Raw genomic sequence first — 20,094 nt, 5'->3', positions numbered from 1 at the left:
CTGGGTCAGTTCTCCTTGGTCTAAGCAGGCCCACTCATAGCCCCAGGAGAGCTAGGTCCAGGTCTGTTAGCCCCCCAAATTGTCTGATTTTTATTTGGTTTTATTTTATTTATTTTCGAGTTTCTCTGTAGCTTTGGAGTCTGTCCTGGAACTAGCTCTTGTAGCCCAGGCTGGCTTCAAACTCACAGAGATCCTCCTGCCTCTGCCTCCAGAGTGCTGGGATTAAAGGTCTGATTTTTATTTTTATTACATTAAAAAATTCTGTTTATGTGGAGGTCAGGACAACTTGAGAGTTGGTTCTTTCTTTCCCCTATGCGGGTTCCTAGGATTAAATTCGGGTTGTCAGGCTTGGTGACAAGCCACTCTACTCCTAAGCCACTGGCGTAGCTGAGTTTTACCAGAGCCACCCACACCTGTGTGCTAGCTGAAGCCACCTTCTCTCATGCTCACGGGAAGCCAGGGGATAAGAATGGAGCCTACACCAGTGTTGTGGCTATCGACATTATTTCCTGCTGACCGCCAGAAATGGCTCTCATGGGTCCAAACACCCAGCTGTGTGCTTCCTTCACTGTCCTCTCAGGATAGCTGGGGACCCTGAGAGCCTGGCTGTAAGACCCTGCAGCCTTTAATCCCATGGTGCAGATTGCTAGTTTTAAAAGGCATTTTCCAGGGACGTGAAGACAGCAGAGTCAAACAGATGCACTATGATTCTACACACACATAGGCTCATGCCCAGCCCCTTCTCTGTCAATTTAAAGATAAAAATATATAGCATATAAAGTCTTAGAATATTTAATCAGAAAGCAACTTAAAATTCACTGTGTAAGAGTGGTCAGTGGAGCTGACAAGGGCCCAACGCTAAGCAGACAGGTGGTGAATCCCGTGGTTTCTGTCTCAACTATCCCAGCTCTCACTGCAGCGAGGCCGCCACAGAGGGTACGGAGCAAACTGTGGGCATCCTCCCATCAGACTTAATTTCTGGTCACTGGGATTCAACTTGTACATCAGTTCATGCATGCTACAAAAAAAATAATCTTTGGACCCTTTCAATCACGTGACACTGTGGAAACAGGTGTTTGCCGGCCCAGCCCAGGCTGCTCACATGGTAATGTGTGAACTAGACAGCTCTAAAGGGTCTGCCGGAAACATGTGCCAGGCCATGCTGAAACCATCATGAAGAGGAACACAGTAAACTTGACAAAGCACTGAATTTGAAAAATAGGCTTTATTTACCCAGTGGTATTGCCTGACATCCTATGGCGTATGGGACTACAGCCGAGTTCATGAATAAACACAGAACAGCAGTTCCCTCATTCCCTTGTTTTCTGGAGGAGAACCTGGCAGATGGCAGCATTTGGCTATGGATGCCAGGAGCTCTTCAGCCAGCTCCAGTGAGTCCGGGCCCCGGAGCACGCCCTCTTAACACAGCATGGTCACATGTGCAAAGACATCGGCAATAAAGTAATCCGAGCAGAACTGTCGGGAATCACACTTGCCTTCATAACCAGACACGCCACTCGATGCGTCCTGTGGGCTGTGGGAGCTGAGGTGCACACTGAGTGGCAAGGCCTGGCCAGTCTGCCTCCTTCTTGGCTCCGGATGATGCAGGGTTCTACCCTGGCAGTCTGGAGCATGCATGTCCCTGCACTGATAGAGAATAGAGACACCTTGACCTAAATACAAGACCTGTCACGGCCAACACTGGAATTATTTTCTTATTACACAAAAGGCTTAAATATATGGGTCCTCATATAGCACAAAGTGCCTGAAATTCAGAGTTATGCAAACAGTTCTTCACCCCTGAGGATTTCATCTTTATAAAGGTGAAAATACAAAACATTAAAATAATTTGCCCTTTCTCCCCATCAGAAGGAATCACATTCTCTCAGGATTCCTAAAACATACAAAATTCCAAGACAAAATTGATTTTTCCTCAAATCAACACTGAGACCGAGAATCAGTCAGTATCAAGCTGCCGGGAGGACCCTTCCAAGAAAAGGTGCCTCTGACTGCCTGGCTCTGCCCTAGCAACACTATTGAGAGAGACTGGAAGGAGTCCTGGCCCACGAGCCTTTGCTCCTCACTTCAGTTCGAGTTTCTTAGCTGGTTATCACAAGTGAGGAGAACATGATTTCCAGAGCTGAGGACATTCTTAGGAAAGGCCTCGTTTCCCCTTGATTGGTGACAGTCAGATGGCAAGCCTCCAGGTGCTCTGTCCGTTCCGTGTGTCTCTGCACTGTGAGCAGCTGGAGGATCAGCTGTGTTCAACACAGAGGAGCGCTGGAGTGAGGAGGCAGGAGCGTGCCCATGGCATCAGCTGAGGCAACGTGGACTAGGGCGGCCAGTAAGTCTCCACGCGCCCGGCAGTCAGACAGGGGTTGTACAAGCATGCAAACACACCCGCACTCTGCTAGACGTGAAGAGCACACAGGAAGCGGCTGACAGCAGGAACCTGCAGCTGGCACTGGAGATCTCTGTACTGAGGTGAGGGGTAAGCACAGACACCACTCACTCCTGGGAGAGGGAGGGCAGCCACACAGACATGCATGCACATGCGCACGCGCATGCACGCAGAAACACACAGACACACGGCCTCCCTGAAGGCTGCCTTGTTTCTTCCAGCTCACTACTGGCCACCCAACAGCCCTGCGCACTCGCCTGGCTCAGAATGTCAGCAGCTGCGGTTCTGGAACTATCTATGCGTCCTTCTCCTTTTAAGGCACAGACTGGCAGCTTTGGACACACCTGTCGGGCTCTGGGGACCACAGTGAGCAGCCAGCCAATCACAGCGAGAGCCCAGGAGCCAGGTGCTCCTCTTCTGCTGGAGGCATGGCTGGGGGACGACCTCTCTGTACCACTGTGGTGTGTGGTAAAGGCAGGGACACAAGAGAAGCCAGAGTGGCAAAAGTGTAACTAGGAATAGGGATAATTTTACTCTGCACTTAATACATCCCTAACAAGATAGTAGTTTCCATCAGCCTGCCCAGACTCTGAGAAAGCAGGCAGAGGTTGCCATGGAGCATCCACAACTCATGAAGTGACTTCCATCCACAAATACAGACAGACAGACAGACAGACACACACACACACACACACACACACACACACACACACGAACACTATGCACATACATGCACCCCCTTCCACCATGAAGGAATCTTTCAACAAGAGGCACTTGAATGATATTTGGAGAGTTCCCATGAAAAGGCCTTCCCCTCACAGTGAAGTGGGATCGACAGAACAGAACCAGGTGTTCAGGACTCCATTTCTTCTTGGTCAAGGGGCGGTGGCACAAAGCTGATGACTTCATCGTAGGTCAGGCCTGTGACAGGGAAGGAAGGGTGAGCTGTGAGAACAGAGACACTCCCTCATCTGCCTCGCTACTTGCTCGTGACCTGCAGCATGGCTTCACACAGAGGCTATCCCGCCTCTCATTACTGCTCAGGGGCAGTCAGCACCAGGTACTGCAGTGGACAGGCCTAGCTCTGGGGGCTAACTGGAGAGCTGACCTTGTGATTTATGAAGGAATTTGACATTGGATGAAGGAGATGTGGCTCTATTCCTGGCAGTTCCTAACAAGGCCAAAAGTAAGCTATAAAAACTCTTGCCCTTGTTGGGCAGTGGTGGTATACACCTTTAATCCCAGCACTAGGGAGGCAGAGGCAGGTGGATCTCTGTGAGTTTGAGGCCAGCCTGGTCTACAAAAGCTAGTTCCAGGACAGACTCCAAAGCTACAGAGAAACCCTGTCTCGAAAACCAACACCAACCAACCTCTTGTCCTAGTTCTGTCAATTGGAAATGCACTGGCCCCACTTATTCCAGAGATGCTGTCGATGCAACCACGCCCCGAGTACCAAAGCTCTGTCAGTGTGAAGAGCTGTACACTCTGAGAGTGTACTTACCGACTGCATCAGGGAGCGTATGCACCAAAGACCATGGCTATAAGTTTAGTGAGCTGGCAATAACCATTCACAAGGGCTTTACTGAGACAGGATCTCATGTAGCCTAGGCTGGCCTCAAACTACCTATGTATGCAGTGTGAATGACCCCGAGTACCAGAACCAAAATACTAGGTGGCCATTGATGAGTTCTTATTTTTCCCAGAAGTTTTTTGTTTGTTTGTTTTTTGTTTTTCAAGACAGCTTTTTCTGTGTAGCCCTGGCTCTGTAGACCAGGCTGGCCTCAAACTCACAGAGATCTGTCTCTGCCCCCCGAGTGCTGGGATTAAAAGTGTGTGCCACCACCACTTGGCCCCAGAAAAGATTTTTAAAAATAAGTTCTCGGGTTGGTCATGTGGTTCAGTGGTAGAACACTTGTGGAGTACGTGTAAAGTCCAATAAGCCAGGCATGGTGGTACACATTTTTCAGCACTTAGGAGGCAAAGGTAGGTCTGGTCTACAGAGCCAGTTCCAAGAGAGACAGCCAGCCCCACAGAGAGAAACAGCAAACCAAGAATAAACTGAGATCAAGCTCTTGAGCCACGCTAGCCCGCCGCTGGACCTACTTTTCCACTCATCTATTAGGAGGTCCCTGCTTTCGAAGGACTGGTCGTAAGGGTCGGCCACAGGCTCGTCATCAGGGTCGTGGTACTGAGCGAAGTAGGCATGTGCCAGGGCTTGGGCTGCTGTGATCCTCTTATCTGAGTCCAGGACGAGCATCTTTTCCAGCAGGTCCACAGCTGTCCACGAGAAGAGAACACATGACATTAGTGCCACCACCACAACAGCCAAAGAATCTTCTCAAGTATGTGCTTCTGCATGCAACCCCTTTCCTGTGTGTACATGTATGAAGCTAGCTGGCACATTTAAAGAAAATTACTGGAGGAGCTGGAGAGATGGCTTAGTGGTTAAGAGCACAGGCTGTTATTCCAGAGGGCAGGGGTTTAATTCCCAGCACCCACATGGCAGCTCACAACTGCTTGTAACTCTAAGACCTGATACCCTCACACGGACATAAATACAGATAAAACATCAACGCATATAAAAAATGAAAATAAACTATATGTGTGTGTATTATTTAAGAAAAAAAATTACTGGGCTGGGCAGGTATGTATTTCCCTGAACATTCTTCATGTCCTGGGTTTCAAACCCAGGACAATAAAAAAACTGTTAAAAGAAAGCGTAGAAACAAAAAATTTGGGTTGGGCGAGATTGCTCACACCTTTAATCCCAGCACTTGGGAGGCAGAGGCAGAGGCAGGAGGATCTCTATGTGTTTGAAACCTGCCTGGTCTACATAACAAGTTCCTGGTCAACCAGAGCTACATAGTGAGACCCCGTCTTACCACCCCCAAAATAACCCCTCAAAAACAAAGCAAAATATACTCCCCAAAACCAGGCTTTGAAGAAGCTTTCCTGCAATGTCAACACCACACTGTGACTACTGAACCAAACTGTACTGAAAAGGAGATTGATGGCTAAAGCAATCTATGAGGCAGGCTGTTTGACCGAAGGCCCCCCGCATACTATACAACTTATATAACAGTACATAATGTTATATACTAACAATATAAATAAATATTCATCCAGAATTTCAAACAATTAGCAAGTTGAGGGCTTCCCAGAGGGTCGCAGGAGAAAAGATACTTCTCGATTAAAGATATCTGATCCTTATGAGCCATAGAGTGAAAATCCGAGATCCAGAACTTAAAACAGCAGGGGCATGGGCATCAGTCCACGTCTGACAAATTTCTCACCTTATTTCTGTGCTTCTCCTGAATTGTTTGAAGATTACTGAGATGACACTTTATAGCCCAAACATTGCAGCACAAAGACATCGTCCTGCATGACCACGACACTGTCATTAACCCAAACCCAGTGTGCGGTAAAACGTCTCCAATTCACAGCTGTCTCCTACAACTCACTTGTTCAAACCGGGATTTGCATATGGAGCTCTCTCTCTCTCTCTCTCTGGCTTTTCTGAAGCTGTCTCATCTAGTCCAGGCTGACCTTGAACTCACCCTCCTGAGCACACTGATGTGCAAGCAGACAGCCACACAGCTTTCCACTACTTCTCTGTGCTGATGTACCCACCCTCCCATTTTCCGATTCTTTAGATATATTAAAAAAAAAAAAAAAAGGTCTAAATCTCTGGTCAGAATGAAGTCAGGCACACTGGGCACAAACACGTCACAGGCCATGGTACTCTGAACTGGTGGGGCATGACAGCCACCTGCTCCACTGCCAGCGGAGCTAAAGGTGACGGCATCCTGACAGTGTTTCCTCCTCTCCCACGTGAGTCATCTGGGAATATTTTGGCTCCTGGTGAGTATCAGTCACTTTCGATAATGGTTTCAGCATTACTGATCTTTTTCTCCCCAGTGTCATGGCCTCATTAGAGGCTGAGGTTTCTTCACAGTGGAGGGCTGTGGGTGCCAAGGAGGAGGAAAGCTTCCTGAAGACATGATGTCCTCTCATGTCCTCTGCTATCACAGTAATCAAGCATCTTGCAGCCAGAACTCCAGAGTCATCCACAGGAAATACAGGCTTTGAGGGTGCAGAGGAGACAGGAAATATGCAGATGCTCAGATTCGTGAACCTATACTTTAGAGGGGGGCTGGGATGTAGCCTGTAGAGTGCTTGCCAAGTGTGCACAAGGTTTTTGATTCCAAACCAGCAGTGCATACACAGAGTATGGTGGTACACACTGGAATCCCAGCACTTGGGATAGGAAGCAGAGGACCAGAAAACAGGCCACATGACACTGTCTTCAACAATACTGAAGCACCAGGAGAACTGCCTAGATATTCTTCTCATGGTCTTCCACAAGTCTGTTGATTTTATACCGAACACAAATGGGTGGGTGCCCGCCACACTATGGTAAAAAGTTATACATCCTCAGGACCAATGCACTTAGATGAGAACAAGGTCAGAAGAAAGAAAAAGACTTCTTGGGGATCGTGGCAGACAATGAAGTTCTCAGTTATGCTTTGTTCAGGAACAGCAGTGATGCGAAGCCAGTGTCTGACCACAGGGCAGCTAATACATCACTGGTATGCGGCCAGCTAGCATGTTGGAGATGCTAGTGATCGGTCACAGCGTGTTCCCCCTGACATCAACACTTGGCAATGGGCTGAGGCACGTTTGGATACGAGCAGGCTGTGTTGAGCACCAGATTTCACTCCCCAGAAGTCTGGACTGACTCCTGGTAGCTGGTTCTTTTCAGTGTTAAAGTGGGAACACCTATCAGGATGTGTGTGACTTCAATCACAGGCAGAAGAAATCCTTTTGAGACAGACAAGAGGGAGTCAAACAGGCACTGATGCATCTGAAATGTGGGATACTGGGGTGGACTCATTTTCCATCCCCCTAACATCCCAGAGACCTTACAGATCACAGACCTCTACTTGGATGCTGCAGCTAAAGCATGTCACGGAGGACCAATGAGAACATGTCACAGAAGAACAATGAGAACATGTCACGGAGGACCAATGAGAACGTGTCACAGAAGAACAATGAGAACGTGTCACGGAAGAACAATGAGAACGTGTCACGGAGGACCAATGAGAACGTGTCACGGAAGAACAATGAGAACATGTCACGGAAGAACAATGAGAACATGTCACGGAAGAACAATGAGAACATGTCACGGAAGAACAATGAGAACGTGTCACGGAGGACCAATGAGAACGTGTCACGGAAGAACAATGAGAACATGTCACGGAAGAACAATGAGAACATGTCACGGAAGAACAATGAGAACATGTCACGGAAGAACAATGAGAACATGTCACGGAAGAACAATGAGAACATGTCATGGAAGAACAATGAGAACATGTCACGGAGGACCAATGAGAACGTGTCACGGAAGAACAATGAGAACATGTCATGGAAGAACAATGAGAACGTGTCACGGAAGAACAATGAGAACATGTCACGGAGGACCAATGAGAACGTGTCACGGAAGAACAATGAGAACATGTCATGGAAGAACAATGAGAACATGTCACGGAAGAACAATGAGAACATGTCACGGAAGAACAATGAGAACATGTCACGGAAGAACAATGAGAACGTGTCACGGAAGAACAATGAGAACGTGTCACGGAAGAACAATGAGAACATGTCACAGAAGAACAATGAGAACATGTCACGGAAGAACAATGAGAACATGTCACGGAAGAACAATGAGAACATGTCACGGAAGAACGATGAGAACATGTCACGGAAGAACAATGAGAACATGTCACGGAAGAACAATGAGAACATGTCACGGAAGAACAATGAGAACATGTCACGGAAGAACAATGAGAACATGTCACGGAAGAACAATGAGAACATGTCATGGAAGAACAATGAGAACATGTCACAGAGGACCAATGAGAACATGTCACGGAGGACCAATGAGAATGTGTCACGGAAGAACAATGAGAACATGTCACAGAAGAACAATGAGAACATGTCATGGAAGAACAATGAGAACATGTCACGGAAGAACAATGAGAACATGTCACGGAAGAACAATGAGAACATGTCACAGAAGAACAATGAGAACATGTCACGGAAGAACAATGAGAACATGTCACGGAGGCTGCAAAGCCAACCCAACCCCTCTGCACCCTGCACACCCAAGGCCTGACTGATGTAGCTTAGGCTGGACTCACTCCTCCAAAAGTGTGGGCACCTTTCCTGCCACAGAGAGTGCACAGCCCACTGCACCGTGGCTATGGATGGCATTCCTGTATGGGAAACAGCTTCTGAACCCACTGCCCTGGCCCCCAGCTCTCCGGAGGCAACAGCTGACTCTGGTCCACTCTGGTGCAAGGCTTCTGAAGGCCTCAGAAAGTAACATGACCCACGTGCAGTGCATGCGGTGAGCTTTGAAAGCAGCCTGCAGTAATATCTGCAGGAATGTGAGGAGGCCAAGGACACCAGCTGCCACACCCACTCACTCCCTTCCCACTGCAGCGAGTCTGTGGTCTGGCCTTCTGTGTCTACTACTGCCCACTACAATGTCCCAGAGTAAGAAACTAGCGCCTGAGCAGCTGCTGGAATCAGCTGAAGTACAGATTAGCCCCATCTTTAAGGAATAGTAACTGGAGTTTTGGCTAAGGCATATCTTTTTTTTAAAAAAGATTTATTTATTTTTATTTTATATGCACGTATGTCTGTGTGAGGGTGCCAGATCACCTGGAACAGGAGTACAGACAGTTGTGAGCTATCATGTGGGTGCTGGGAATTGAACCCAGGTCCTCTATAAGGGCAGCCAGTGCTCTTAAATGCTGACCTATCTCTCCAACCCCTGGGAAGACACATTCTTAGCTACCATTGTCACTTCCGTTTGCCAGGGGATCCTAGAGGTGATGGGGGCAGGAAGGAATTGAGCTGAAGTCTGAGATGGCAAATTAACTCTGCAAAGGCAGCTGGTTAGGTCCCGGAAGGGCAGAGAGAAGAGGAAAGAGTTTGTGAGAGTGGAGGGCAACAGGATACTGGGCACTAAGCATGGCCCTGTCTCTGCATTCTGCCCTCAGCTGGGCCCCATCTGCCACCAGCAGCTGTGAGGATCAATGTCTGCTTCTAGTCTCCTGCCTTCTTCCCACAGTTTTCCAGTGTCTGCTACACGCATCCTTTCTCCCTCCATATTCGGTGACCACTGTATGATTCTTCTTTAAATGTGACAGCATAAGCAGACAGTAACAGCCATATTCATTAAGATCCAAAAGACACTTACAGAACAAAATTTCAAGTCCCCAAATGAATGAGATCAACTTACCCAGGGGGTTGGCGCCAATAAACACATTTGCGAAGTTCATCTTCGGCATCTGGGCCAGGGACTGAATGTAGTTTCTTGCCTGTAAAAACATGGACTCTCAGAATGACTGTGTTCAGTACTGTTATTTCTTGGAGTGTCAGCAGCCCAGTGCGGATCACTGTCTCAGCGGTTCTTCTAGCCCCTCAGCTCCTCGATTTGAGACCACTGACTGTATTCTTGCTGACCACCAGAATTGTTCTGTTTCACGGGGATGAGACTGCTAACCAATCAACTACCCTTCATTAGTTCTCTCATCACAGATAGGGTCAGAAGCTTGACGAGAACCGAGACTTCTAAGAAGTGGTCTTTTCTTGGATTGTCTTCCTAGTCAGCTACATCTGGAAGAGGAGCTGGTACTGCAGCAGAGACTTACTCTAACCTGCAGTCATAGCAACAGACACATGGCTGTCATCCCTTCCTACATAGCCATGCAGGCTGGAAGAAGGAATTGAAGAGAGAGGTAGACACCCATCTCCCCCAGAGAAGCCGTCCTTCAGTGCAAACAAGGAGAGTGTTCAGACAGGACTGAAATGCCAACAGTGCTGCCATGATGGTTTGTTTGTTTGCTAACCTGGTTCCCCAAAATACCAAGGGCCTGTGAGAAGTACCCCAGTAACCTCTGACTAAAAACTGGAGATAGGGTAATGATTATGAACTGGTCAAGAACCGAATTCTACCTGAGTGCTCATATTTAATATGGACCACTTGTGTCTTTAAAAAAACACAGCAATCCATTAGCAGAAGGTGTTTCGCACCTGTGATGAAGCTGTAGCACATACTAACTACACACACCAACGAAGACACACAGGGCCTCAAGCACAAGATTCAGAAAACCAAACACCAATGAACATTACTTTGTACTTATAAGCCTACACTATCTCACTGCCTCAGTCTGCATGACATTTCATCCCAAATGCCAGTACCCTGGCAGCACACAGCCAGTCACTGCCGCAGCAGTCCTCGGGGCACATGCAAGCATTTGGTGACATCAGAAACTGCTGGTTAGACAGACATTACGAGAAGGTGGCCTCTGAGTTAGACCTCCCTGAATGTGCTGTTTGTTCTCACCTCATGGCTTGGCATCCTGTTAATGAGATAAGCAGGGGGTGTCCCCGTCAGACGCATTATCTGCTGAAGCTGGTTAATATCTTAAGACGCCTAGTCAAGGGTATTGTTAAACACACAGTTCAAAAATCAATTCTAGCTGTGTTTTTGTTTTTAAAGTCTAAAAGCTATCCCCAAAGAAAACAGCTCTATTTCCCACCTGCCCCAGCTCAGAGTCTAAGGTATGTGCTAAAACATTTTTTTTTTGGAGAATGGCAAGCACTATTAGTCACCTAGCCAGTGAGTGGCCATGCAGACACGAAAAAACTAGCTTTTCCCTAAGTATCAACTTTACTTTAAATAGTTCAAGTTTCCTGGAAGCAGAACGCTCCTTGATCCAGGATGTTAGCCAGAGAACTGTTTTGAAGTACCAACAGTCAAAACCTGTTTGCCACAACGGCAAAGATGGAATATGGGGACAATGGTGACTAAACTCGGGAAAACTGAAAGATCTCCTAGACCCACCCGAGGAAGAGGCTGAGTGCTGGGGACACACCCCAAGTTGAGACAGGAGAGTGGGTGTTGAGCTATGCCAAGTCTCAAAGACACTGGCAATGTTACATTTAAGATGCATGCCACAGCTGGGCAGTGGTGGTGCAGGCCTTTAATCCCAGCACTCGGAAGGCAGAGGCAGGTGAATCTCTGTGAGTCTGAGGACAGCCTGGTCTACAGAGTGAGTTCTAGGACAGCTAGGACTACACAGAGAAACCCTGTCTCAAAAAAAAAAAAAAAAAAAAAAAAAAACCAAACCCAACAACATGCCACAAACACATAGGTAGGCAAAGAAGGGTACATTACGAAGCTGATGGCAAAAGCAAAACAGAAGGCACAGGCTGGTACCAGCACGCCACAACAATTATGCCATACCTACAGTGGGTGAACACATTAGCGTCAAGGAACAGAATGTTCAAAGTGCCATGATTATCTGACGGGGAAAGCTTTACTCACTGCACTTCTACAGTGTTTGTGCGTGGCGGTAAGGGCAGGTCACAGACACCACTCATGCGTGCAGGTCAGGGGCCTCTAGATTGTAGGAGTCAATTCTCTTCTCCCACCGTGCGGGTCCTAAGAATCAGTTTACCAGCTATAAGTTATAGCTCCTAAAATCTAAGAGCCCACTGCCAGTGTATCACACACTCCCTCTCAAAACGGAAGTGATGACGGCATTTAAATCTTAACATGTTTAGTGAGTTTCCTTTCTACTCCCTTAAGTATCAAGTTCATCCTTCAACTGACGTCTCATCTTTAATAAACACCAAGCCAAATAATAGCACTTCATCATGGCTCCCCTGAATGCTGCTTCCGCGTTAGCTTGAGTGTGCCAAATGCTGTTCGACATCAGGTTACTGTTAATATATCTGCCCGTCTTCCCACTGAGCCCAAAGACGGGCTGGCCCCTCTGACCAGACTCTAGACTTACCCTCCAGCAAACTACATTCTGAACAATACTCTGCATGCTAAGAGAAAGAATAAACAGGGCCTCAGAGTGAACCAGCCAGGGCAGGATTCAGTTAGGTCTCACACACCCAAGTCCTGCCAACTCTTTCCTTGGGAATCACATGTATACAAGATCTGGCTTTGTCTGCTTCTGTGAAACAGGATCAGACACCCCTGCCCCTGCTGCCCCCCTATCTAAGGATCAGAAAGACTTCTAAAGGGCTTTGCTTTCTTTTTTTTTTCTTTTGAGACAGGGTTTCTCTGTGCCTTTGGAGTCTGTCCTGGAACTAGCTCTTGTAGACCAGGCTGGCCTCGAACTTACAGAGATCCGCCTGCCTCTGTGATTAAAGTTGTGTGCTACCACTGCCCGGCTAGGGCTTTGCTTTCTTAGTACTGTGGTTTATTCCTTTCCTGGTTAATCTAGGTGCCAGGCCAAGTCAGTTCTGCCCTCGGGCCTCCATCATGACTATTTAACCCATGCCCACATTCTGCTACTCAGGCCTATGTGCCTGTCTTGCTGGCGTCACTGCTCCATTCTTCCTGGGAGAAATGAAGTATCTATAGCATTCTGTTGACTACGAGTCTTTACTAATGGCTTTCATTTTTCAATTTTCTCAGTAATTTTACTCACCTGGCTTTTTTCCCACCTGTACTTAGGCACTTTGTGCTCTTCACCCTTATGGGCTTCTGGGAAAGAAACCCATGGTCTCGTTGATGTAACTAAGCTACAACTCAACACCTGGCTTCTTTGCATAGCCCTGGCTGTCCTGGAATTCAACTCTATAGACCAGGCTGGCCTCAAACTTGGAGATCCGCCTGCCTCTGCCTCCCTGAGTGCTGGGATTTAAGGTGTGTGCCATCACTGCCTTTTTTTTTTTTTAAAAATAATGTCTTACAAATTAGCCTAGACAAGCCTCAAAGTTGCTATGTAGCCTAGGCCAGTTTCAAACTCTTCAATCCCTCTGCCTCTGCCCAAGTGCTGGGGTTACAAGCTTGTACCATCACACCTGGCATCATGTGCTTTGAGATTCAAAAGTACTGGGTGGTGTCATCAACATTAAATCAACCTTGCCAACACTTTTAAACATGTAGATTACCCTGATCCACTCATGACAGTTATGTAGGCAAAAAGCTCCTTTCTCATTACTATGTTTAACAGAATATTATTGAGAGGATGCTTACTTTGGTACCTGATTTAATCTTGCCCAGGGCTGCAGTAGAACTGTTGAAATGTATGATGTCCATTTCATGTTAAGATAAAGACATCTCATATTAGGCCACGTGTACAGCATTGTTTCTTAAACAGAGATAATGGGTTAGTGATGAGTACATATTACCTTTCACAGAGATGTGTTTCAGAACCTATAACAAGCGGCACACACCTACAAGGCAGACGGTGGCGGGAAGAGGACCTCTCAACACCATCCTCCATCTAGCCGGACTCCTTCCCAAGCCCCACCCTGTCCCATGTCCTCTTACCAGTCTTTTTTTTTTTTTTTTTTTGAGACAGAGTTTCTCTGTAACAGTCCTGGCTCTGGCTGTCCTGGAACTTGCTCTGTAGAAAAGGCTGCACTTGAACTCACAGAGATCCACCTGCCACTGTCTCCTAAGTGTTGGGATTAAAGGCGTGCACCACCACCACCTGGCGTCCAGTCACTCTTTTTAACACACTAAAACAAACCCGACAGCCCTTCCTTTCTAAAGGCCCCTCGTAGCTCTGGCTCCCCGGCTAGGGCCCACACTCTGACAGTGCCTTCCACACTAATGTGCAAGTGCACGAAGATGAGCTCCCATTCCCGGAGCACCTGGGACCCACTGCCTCTGCCCAGCGACTCAAGGCGTGAGTCAGGCAGTCACGGCCTCTGTGTCTTCACTTCCTTGTCTTACCAAGTAAAGGATGCACTATGACCTGTCTAGCATACCATTTTACACACTCAGAACAGAAACTCAAAGCTGTTCTGAGTCCACGGCCCTTTATGTACAGCCACATATCACATGCTGGGTCCTGACCTTCCCAGACGAGGTGATGTGTTACTGCCTGCTTCCTGCTACCCAACTGGGCAGAGGGCCCCTGTACTGGGAAGTGGTGGGAGGACCTAGAAGGGCACAGCTGGGGCTTGGCTCCTCAGTTTATTTCCCTAAGAGGGAATGAGGGGCTTTCCTAGCTTCCTCAAAATTTCTGGCCTCAGAAAGCAACCAACAGTTTAAAAAAAAATTGCTAAAGTAAACTGGAGTCACCTTCTTAGGGCCTCCATAGGTCACTGTATTGACCAAGGTACCTAGAGGAGCTCAGAGGCGACTGCAGATTGTCAGGAGTGGAGTAAGCTTCTCTGTGTGGTCTGGGGGTGGGTGGGTGGGTGGGGGACAGGAGCCCCATGAGAAGGCTCCCTGCACAGGACGAGCCCCTCAAGGGAAGTAAAGAAGCAGGTGACCCCCCAGAGACGATGTCAGACTAGCACATGGTAAGTGCTCAGAGATTATAGACTCTCAGGAAGCAGAAAGAGCCTTTGAGCATGTGGTCAATCTCAGAGAGAAGCGAGCGCTCACAAGTAGACACAGATTTCCCATTAATCTCTTAGCATGAACTGGAATCTCAACCCTCAGTTTTATTAGCATACAATTGCCCCAAAGGGGTTCCCATGATCTTAAGTCCACACCCAGATAAAGATAGAATAAAACACACTCATGCATGCAAGCAGGCACATGCAGGCTCACATGTGTGCATATACATGCACAGAGCACACACACTCACAAACATTCAAAGGTCAAAGTGCAGAATGACGGAAGGCAAGTGGCTCCCAAAAGGGCAGTAATTACAATCAAGGCATCAACTCACAGACTCTGAGGAGATTTTCTTCAGAAGCTCAGCCCCTGGGGTTCCAACGAGTCTTAAAATGAGTTTCAACTGATCAATATCTAATGGTGGACTATAAAGGAAAATGTCGGGACAAAATAAAAGTGGAAAAACAAAAACAATGAACAAAATGAAACAGAACAAACAAACAAAACATCCCAACAATGAAAATTAAAACCCCCAAACAAGATCAACACGGTGAAAGAGTCTAGGTGGAAGGAAGGGCTTCTGTAGGCTGTACTTCCAGGACACGCTCCTCCTGCACAAAGATTCAAAGTGCTGCCACACACACATCTGTTAATATCACACAGCAGAAGTAAAGCCACTGGGGTTGGGCTTTAGACAGCAGAGGAAAACAAGCCGTGCTACGCAGCCCATGGTCCAGCCTACATCTCTATCTCATTTCTACCAAGGTACCAGGAGCCAGCTAAGCAGGGAGTGCTAGCAAGCAGAGGGCTGCAGAGAATAGCAGCAGAGCACACAGCTATGTGGTCTATTTCTGACTATTCCCCTAAGGCTTGACCTAGTCAGTTTGCAATCTGACAGTTGGGAGGCCTGCTCTGATCCCAAAGCCTGCCCTCTTGAGAGTGCCTCTGAACACCTCCCCCTCTCCCCATGAGGCAGAGCACTAGGAACAGCCAGCTGGCAGAGGGAACACACTATGGTTTCTATCAAGAGTGGCCCAATAAATTTGAGCACACCAGGCTTCAGCCTTATGAATGTGAAGGAATACAAAGGTTTAGCTAATGTCAGATGTAATGTTTTAAGCACAAAGACAAAGGGCCCATATTCATTCTGGCATCCAGCACTTTGCTGTCTACTCAGAACAAATGTGCATGTATCCACCAGAAGATCAAACACTCTACTTGTTCACTGCCTTTAGTCAGAGGAAAAACACCTTGAAATGCCCTTTAGTATTTTCTGTGAGCATCTAAATAGCTTACTCAGATCTATGCCAATGACCAGGATCTGCAGGACTGTATCCTTTCTCCACGTGCCAGTCTAAACGCCCCCTCCCAACCTCCTGACGCCCCTTACTCTCTGAGCACTGTCTGTGTGCTTGTGCCTCGTCCCTTCAGCAAGTGCACAAGCAGGCAAGGCCAGGCGTGAAAGGTATCTATCCCCGGTTACTTTCTCAGGTGGGAAGCAGCTCTTGTTCGTTTTGCAGGTTATGCAGCCCAGGCTGGCTTTGTACTCAGGATCCTTCTGCTTCACCCCCGCCCCCAAGTGTTGGGATGACAGATGTACGCCATCACTCACATTCTATACCTAATTTCTAGATTATTATCTAGTACATAAAAGGAACAAACAACACTTGAAGTGCAGCTAGAGTAGATGAAATATTCTTGATTTGGTTTTCATAGAGGTAAGACAGCATAACTTAATAAGAACAGCTCTGCAAACCACAGCACAGCTGCCTAGTTACTGGAACTGCTTATGCAATAAGATGGCATCTTGCCTTAAAAAAAAATCTGCTTAAGCCGGGCGGTGGTGGCGCACGCCTTTAATCCCAGCACTCGGGAGGCAGAGGCAGGCGGATCTCTGTGAGTTCGAGACCAGCCTGGTCTACAAGAGCTAGTTCTAGGACAGGCTCCAAAACCACAGAGAAACCCTGTCTCGAAAAACCAAAAAAAAAAAAAAAAGAAAATCTGCTTAAAAAGAAGATTCTAGAAATATGACAGCAAGGCGCGACCTGCTGCTTGTCTCATACATGAAACTTTCCTGGAGTGCAACAAGGCTGTGGATTTGTTGTTTGCACGCTGGTTCACAGTTCACAAGCCTACAACAGTCACTGAGATAAACCAACACACCCAGCAACTGCATTCTACAGAAAACTGAAGGCAAACCAGAAGCAAGGCCACCCACATAAGATATTTCTCAAGGTAGAGAATGGTTTAAAAAACCAAAACCAAAACCAAACAAAACAACCTTGCCACTGCAAATATAAACATAAGCTCTAAGTGAAGCTTAAGGCAGGTGTCTCCAGGAGGGGACAGAGGGAGGATGAGATGTGCACTGGTCACTCGGGGTAGAAAGGAGGATCCACCTGGTTTCCATAAATCCAGCTCCACTCACACCTCGACCTCCCAGGAGCAAGCGATCTGAGTAGCTGCTGCAAGATGACATGTGCAACAGGAGGAAACATCCTTCCAGCCCCTGGCAGCTGGTTTTGCGGTGTATGCCTCAGAACTCTGCGAAGTGGCTGAGGAGCATGGGTCTCCAGTCTGGCTCGTATCCTAGCTGCTCTTAGGAGCAGCGGCCTTTCTGACAAGGGAGCTCACTCAGCAGCAGGCAAGCGCTCCATGCCTTCTCCCTGTCTGCAGGTGCGAGCACTCTCAGGGTGAAAGCCATCAGCGACTCAGCAGCTTCGCACTCACGCCCCTCTGTGAAATGTCACTACACCTTTTCTGCCTGTCTCAAACTACTATTCTGGAATGGGGTCAAGGCTTCAACTCACAGCCAACATTCCAGGCACTTCTAAGCCTCTTTATGCTTCTTTACTCCTCACCATGAAGCCTTTTCTCCTCCTCCTCACCCTTCTACATCTTGTTCAAACAGGAAGTCTTTCTGGAAATGCTTATTTGAGACTGGCCTCAAACTCACTATGTAGCTGAGGTGACCGAAACTGAGTCTCCTCCCTCCATTCCAGGACTGGGGTTACGGGAATGAATGTACATAGCAGTTATCTGGAGTCCTAATTTATGCTTGGCTTTTCTCCCCAGTAATTTATCTATACCTCTATTAAACATTCCTCCTTGTTTTTCCATCTCTCCTTGTCAGCCCAGCCTGAGCACTCTGGTTTAGAGGGCAGGGTGGCATCATCTATTTCCTCAGCACTTTGCCTGGAGAAGCTGGCCTGACAAATGCTGGCTGATCCGGAGACTTGCAATATGCTTTTCTTTTCTTTCTTTTATTGTTGGTTTTTCAAGATAGGGTTTCTCTGTGTAGCCCCGTCTATCCTGGAACTCACACTGTAGACCAGGCTGGCTTAGATCTGCCTGTCTCTGGGATGTGCCAGTGTGTGTGACCACTGCCCAGCTATGCTTTTCAACTTGACTCACTGCCCTATTCTCATCGCCCACAACACATTCTATGCAGTTTACACAAAAAGAAACAAAGTAGTAAGAAGCTTGCTGCTTTCAGAGTCCGAAGCGCAGCCCATGAGCACAGCGCCCAGTGTGGAGGAAGTGGCCACAGCACAGCCTGGGAGCTGGAAGGCAGTAAACACACTATAAAAGAAACCGCCTTAGCAGCTGAAAGCTGTTGGGCAAAGCACGCAAACACCACCACTGCCACCACTGCCACCACCAATCCTAACACTACTACCTACGGCAAAGCTACCAACCGGCTTATACCTCAGAGCACAGTGACACTCACTGCAGTCTGCCATTCCCACAGTGGGCTGCCCCTCACAACTGCGCAGCCCTTCTTCCCCTGCACAGAAGCTATGTTTACTGTCAGTTTAAAATATGTTCCAATTAGGGTGACAATACCAAAATTTTAACTCATAAATTTCCTGAGTCTTTCTATAAAAATATGAAGAAAAAGACAATTTAGGCCCAAGGTTACTTTTGAAATCAATTCTCTGTAACAGAAGCCAAAGGCAGAATATCCAGGTAGGGGAAAGGATAATAATTTGAAAATTAATGTAACTCAGGCTGACCTCAAACTCACAGAAATCCCCTTGGCTCAGCCTCCCAGGTGCTGTGATCATAGGTGCTGGGTCCTCATGCCGAGCTCAACAAGTCTCCGGGAGGGAAGTCAGTTCTTCTAATGACAGGACAGGACAGGATAGACTTCAATGGAACCCAACCTGCTCCCTTCTCTTTTGGACTATGGACATAGTCAAATTTTACTAGTACACACACAAATATTTCCTAAGGTTTTTGGACAAACATGACACATCTACTCTTTTCTAGGAAAATACATTTTCAAGGACAAAGAGCAAATAATAAACTCTGCAGATGTGTCGAAGAGTTCCACAGTAGCCTGGAATGGAGCATAACAAAGGATTGATTATTTGGGGACAAACTCACAGTAAGGGTGGACATCCACAGTCCTCTCTCTGCACTGGGAACTGGAATTGAACCAGCAAAAAAAAGGGCCACACGCACTTTTAGTACATGAGACGACGCCCAAAGTGGCCAAATACCTTAAAGGATATTGAGTTCCAACAACATATCTCACAAAATACTTTTATTCTTCAACATACACTTGTTTTTTTCTTTTTTCTTTCTTGAGACAGGGTTCCACCATGAGCACTGGCTGGCTTGGAACATACCATGTTAAAGCAGGCTGACTTCAAACTCAGATCTGCCTATCTCTACCTCCCAAATGCTGGGCTTAAAGGTATGTGACTACCATGCCTGCCGTCGGACACTTTTTTTTTTTAAATTCAAGTATTTGTGTCTGTGTGCAGACAGGTCAAAAGATCTGTAGTTATAGGCAGGTGTAAGATGCCTGACATGGGTGCGGAAAACTAATTCTCTCCCTCTTCAAGAGTGGCTGGTGTGGAGGCTCTTAACCACTGAGCCATCTCTCCAGCCCTAAATAAGATACTTGCCTTCAATGTTTGAGGAAGAACTGTGGAGATGCAGCTCAGTGGTACAGTATCTGCCTAGCATTTATAAGTCCCTCCATGAGTTTAAGAAAAAAACAAAAAACAAAAACAAAAAATGAGAAAATAAAGAAACTCAACAATGGAAAGCAATGGACAAGATATGATATGATAGATACTCTAGTGGCTTTGCTTAACTACCCACATTTCATCATCTGGGTGGAGCAGACATGGGGTTCATAGGACTATTGTAGAAGAAAGGACCGACACTGCACTGAGACTGATCTAATACACGGAGGACATTACATAGGTCAGAGCAGCAACAGTGGTGTGTGAGTGACCCAGCAGCCCCAGCACCTCTCATTCACGTCTTTTTCTTCATCTTTATTTTC

General features: G+C 47.2%; 1 protein-coding gene across 3 annotated transcripts in view; it reads right to left on the bottom strand.

Moving 5' to 3' along the window:
* Positions 1–1,206: 1,206 nt before the first annotated feature.
* The window catches only part of Mapk14 (mitogen-activated protein kinase 14), a 62,368-nt gene continuing 43,480 nt past the window's right edge, over positions 1,207–20,094 (bottom strand). The window contains exons 9-12 of one of the 3 annotated variants that reach the window (XM_041634344.1): positions 10,818–10,897; positions 9,711–9,789; positions 4,505–4,678; positions 1,207–3,322 (exon numbers count right to left, since the gene is read on the bottom strand). In XM_041634344.1, the coding sequence (XP_041490278.1) occupies positions 3,255–3,322; positions 4,505–4,678; positions 9,711–9,789; positions 10,818–10,897 (401 nt within the window). In that variant the 3' untranslated portion in view covers positions 1,207–3,254. Of the gene's footprint in view, positions 3,323–4,504; positions 4,679–9,710; positions 9,790–10,817; positions 10,898–15,126; positions 15,207–20,094 lie in introns of those variants that run through there. The other 2 variants (XM_041634343.1, XM_041634345.1) reach the window with 2 other exon arrangements.

This window comes from Microtus oregoni, unplaced genomic scaffold (assembly GCF_018167655.1).
Source record: "Microtus oregoni isolate MIOR12 unplaced genomic scaffold, Mior012 000046F_ref0000063, whole genome shotgun sequence".
Classification (NCBI taxonomy): Eukaryota; Metazoa; Chordata; class Mammalia; order Rodentia; family Cricetidae; genus Microtus; species Microtus oregoni.
Note: the sequence above shows the minus strand (reverse complement) of the source record. Positions and strands in the feature narration are given on the sequence as shown.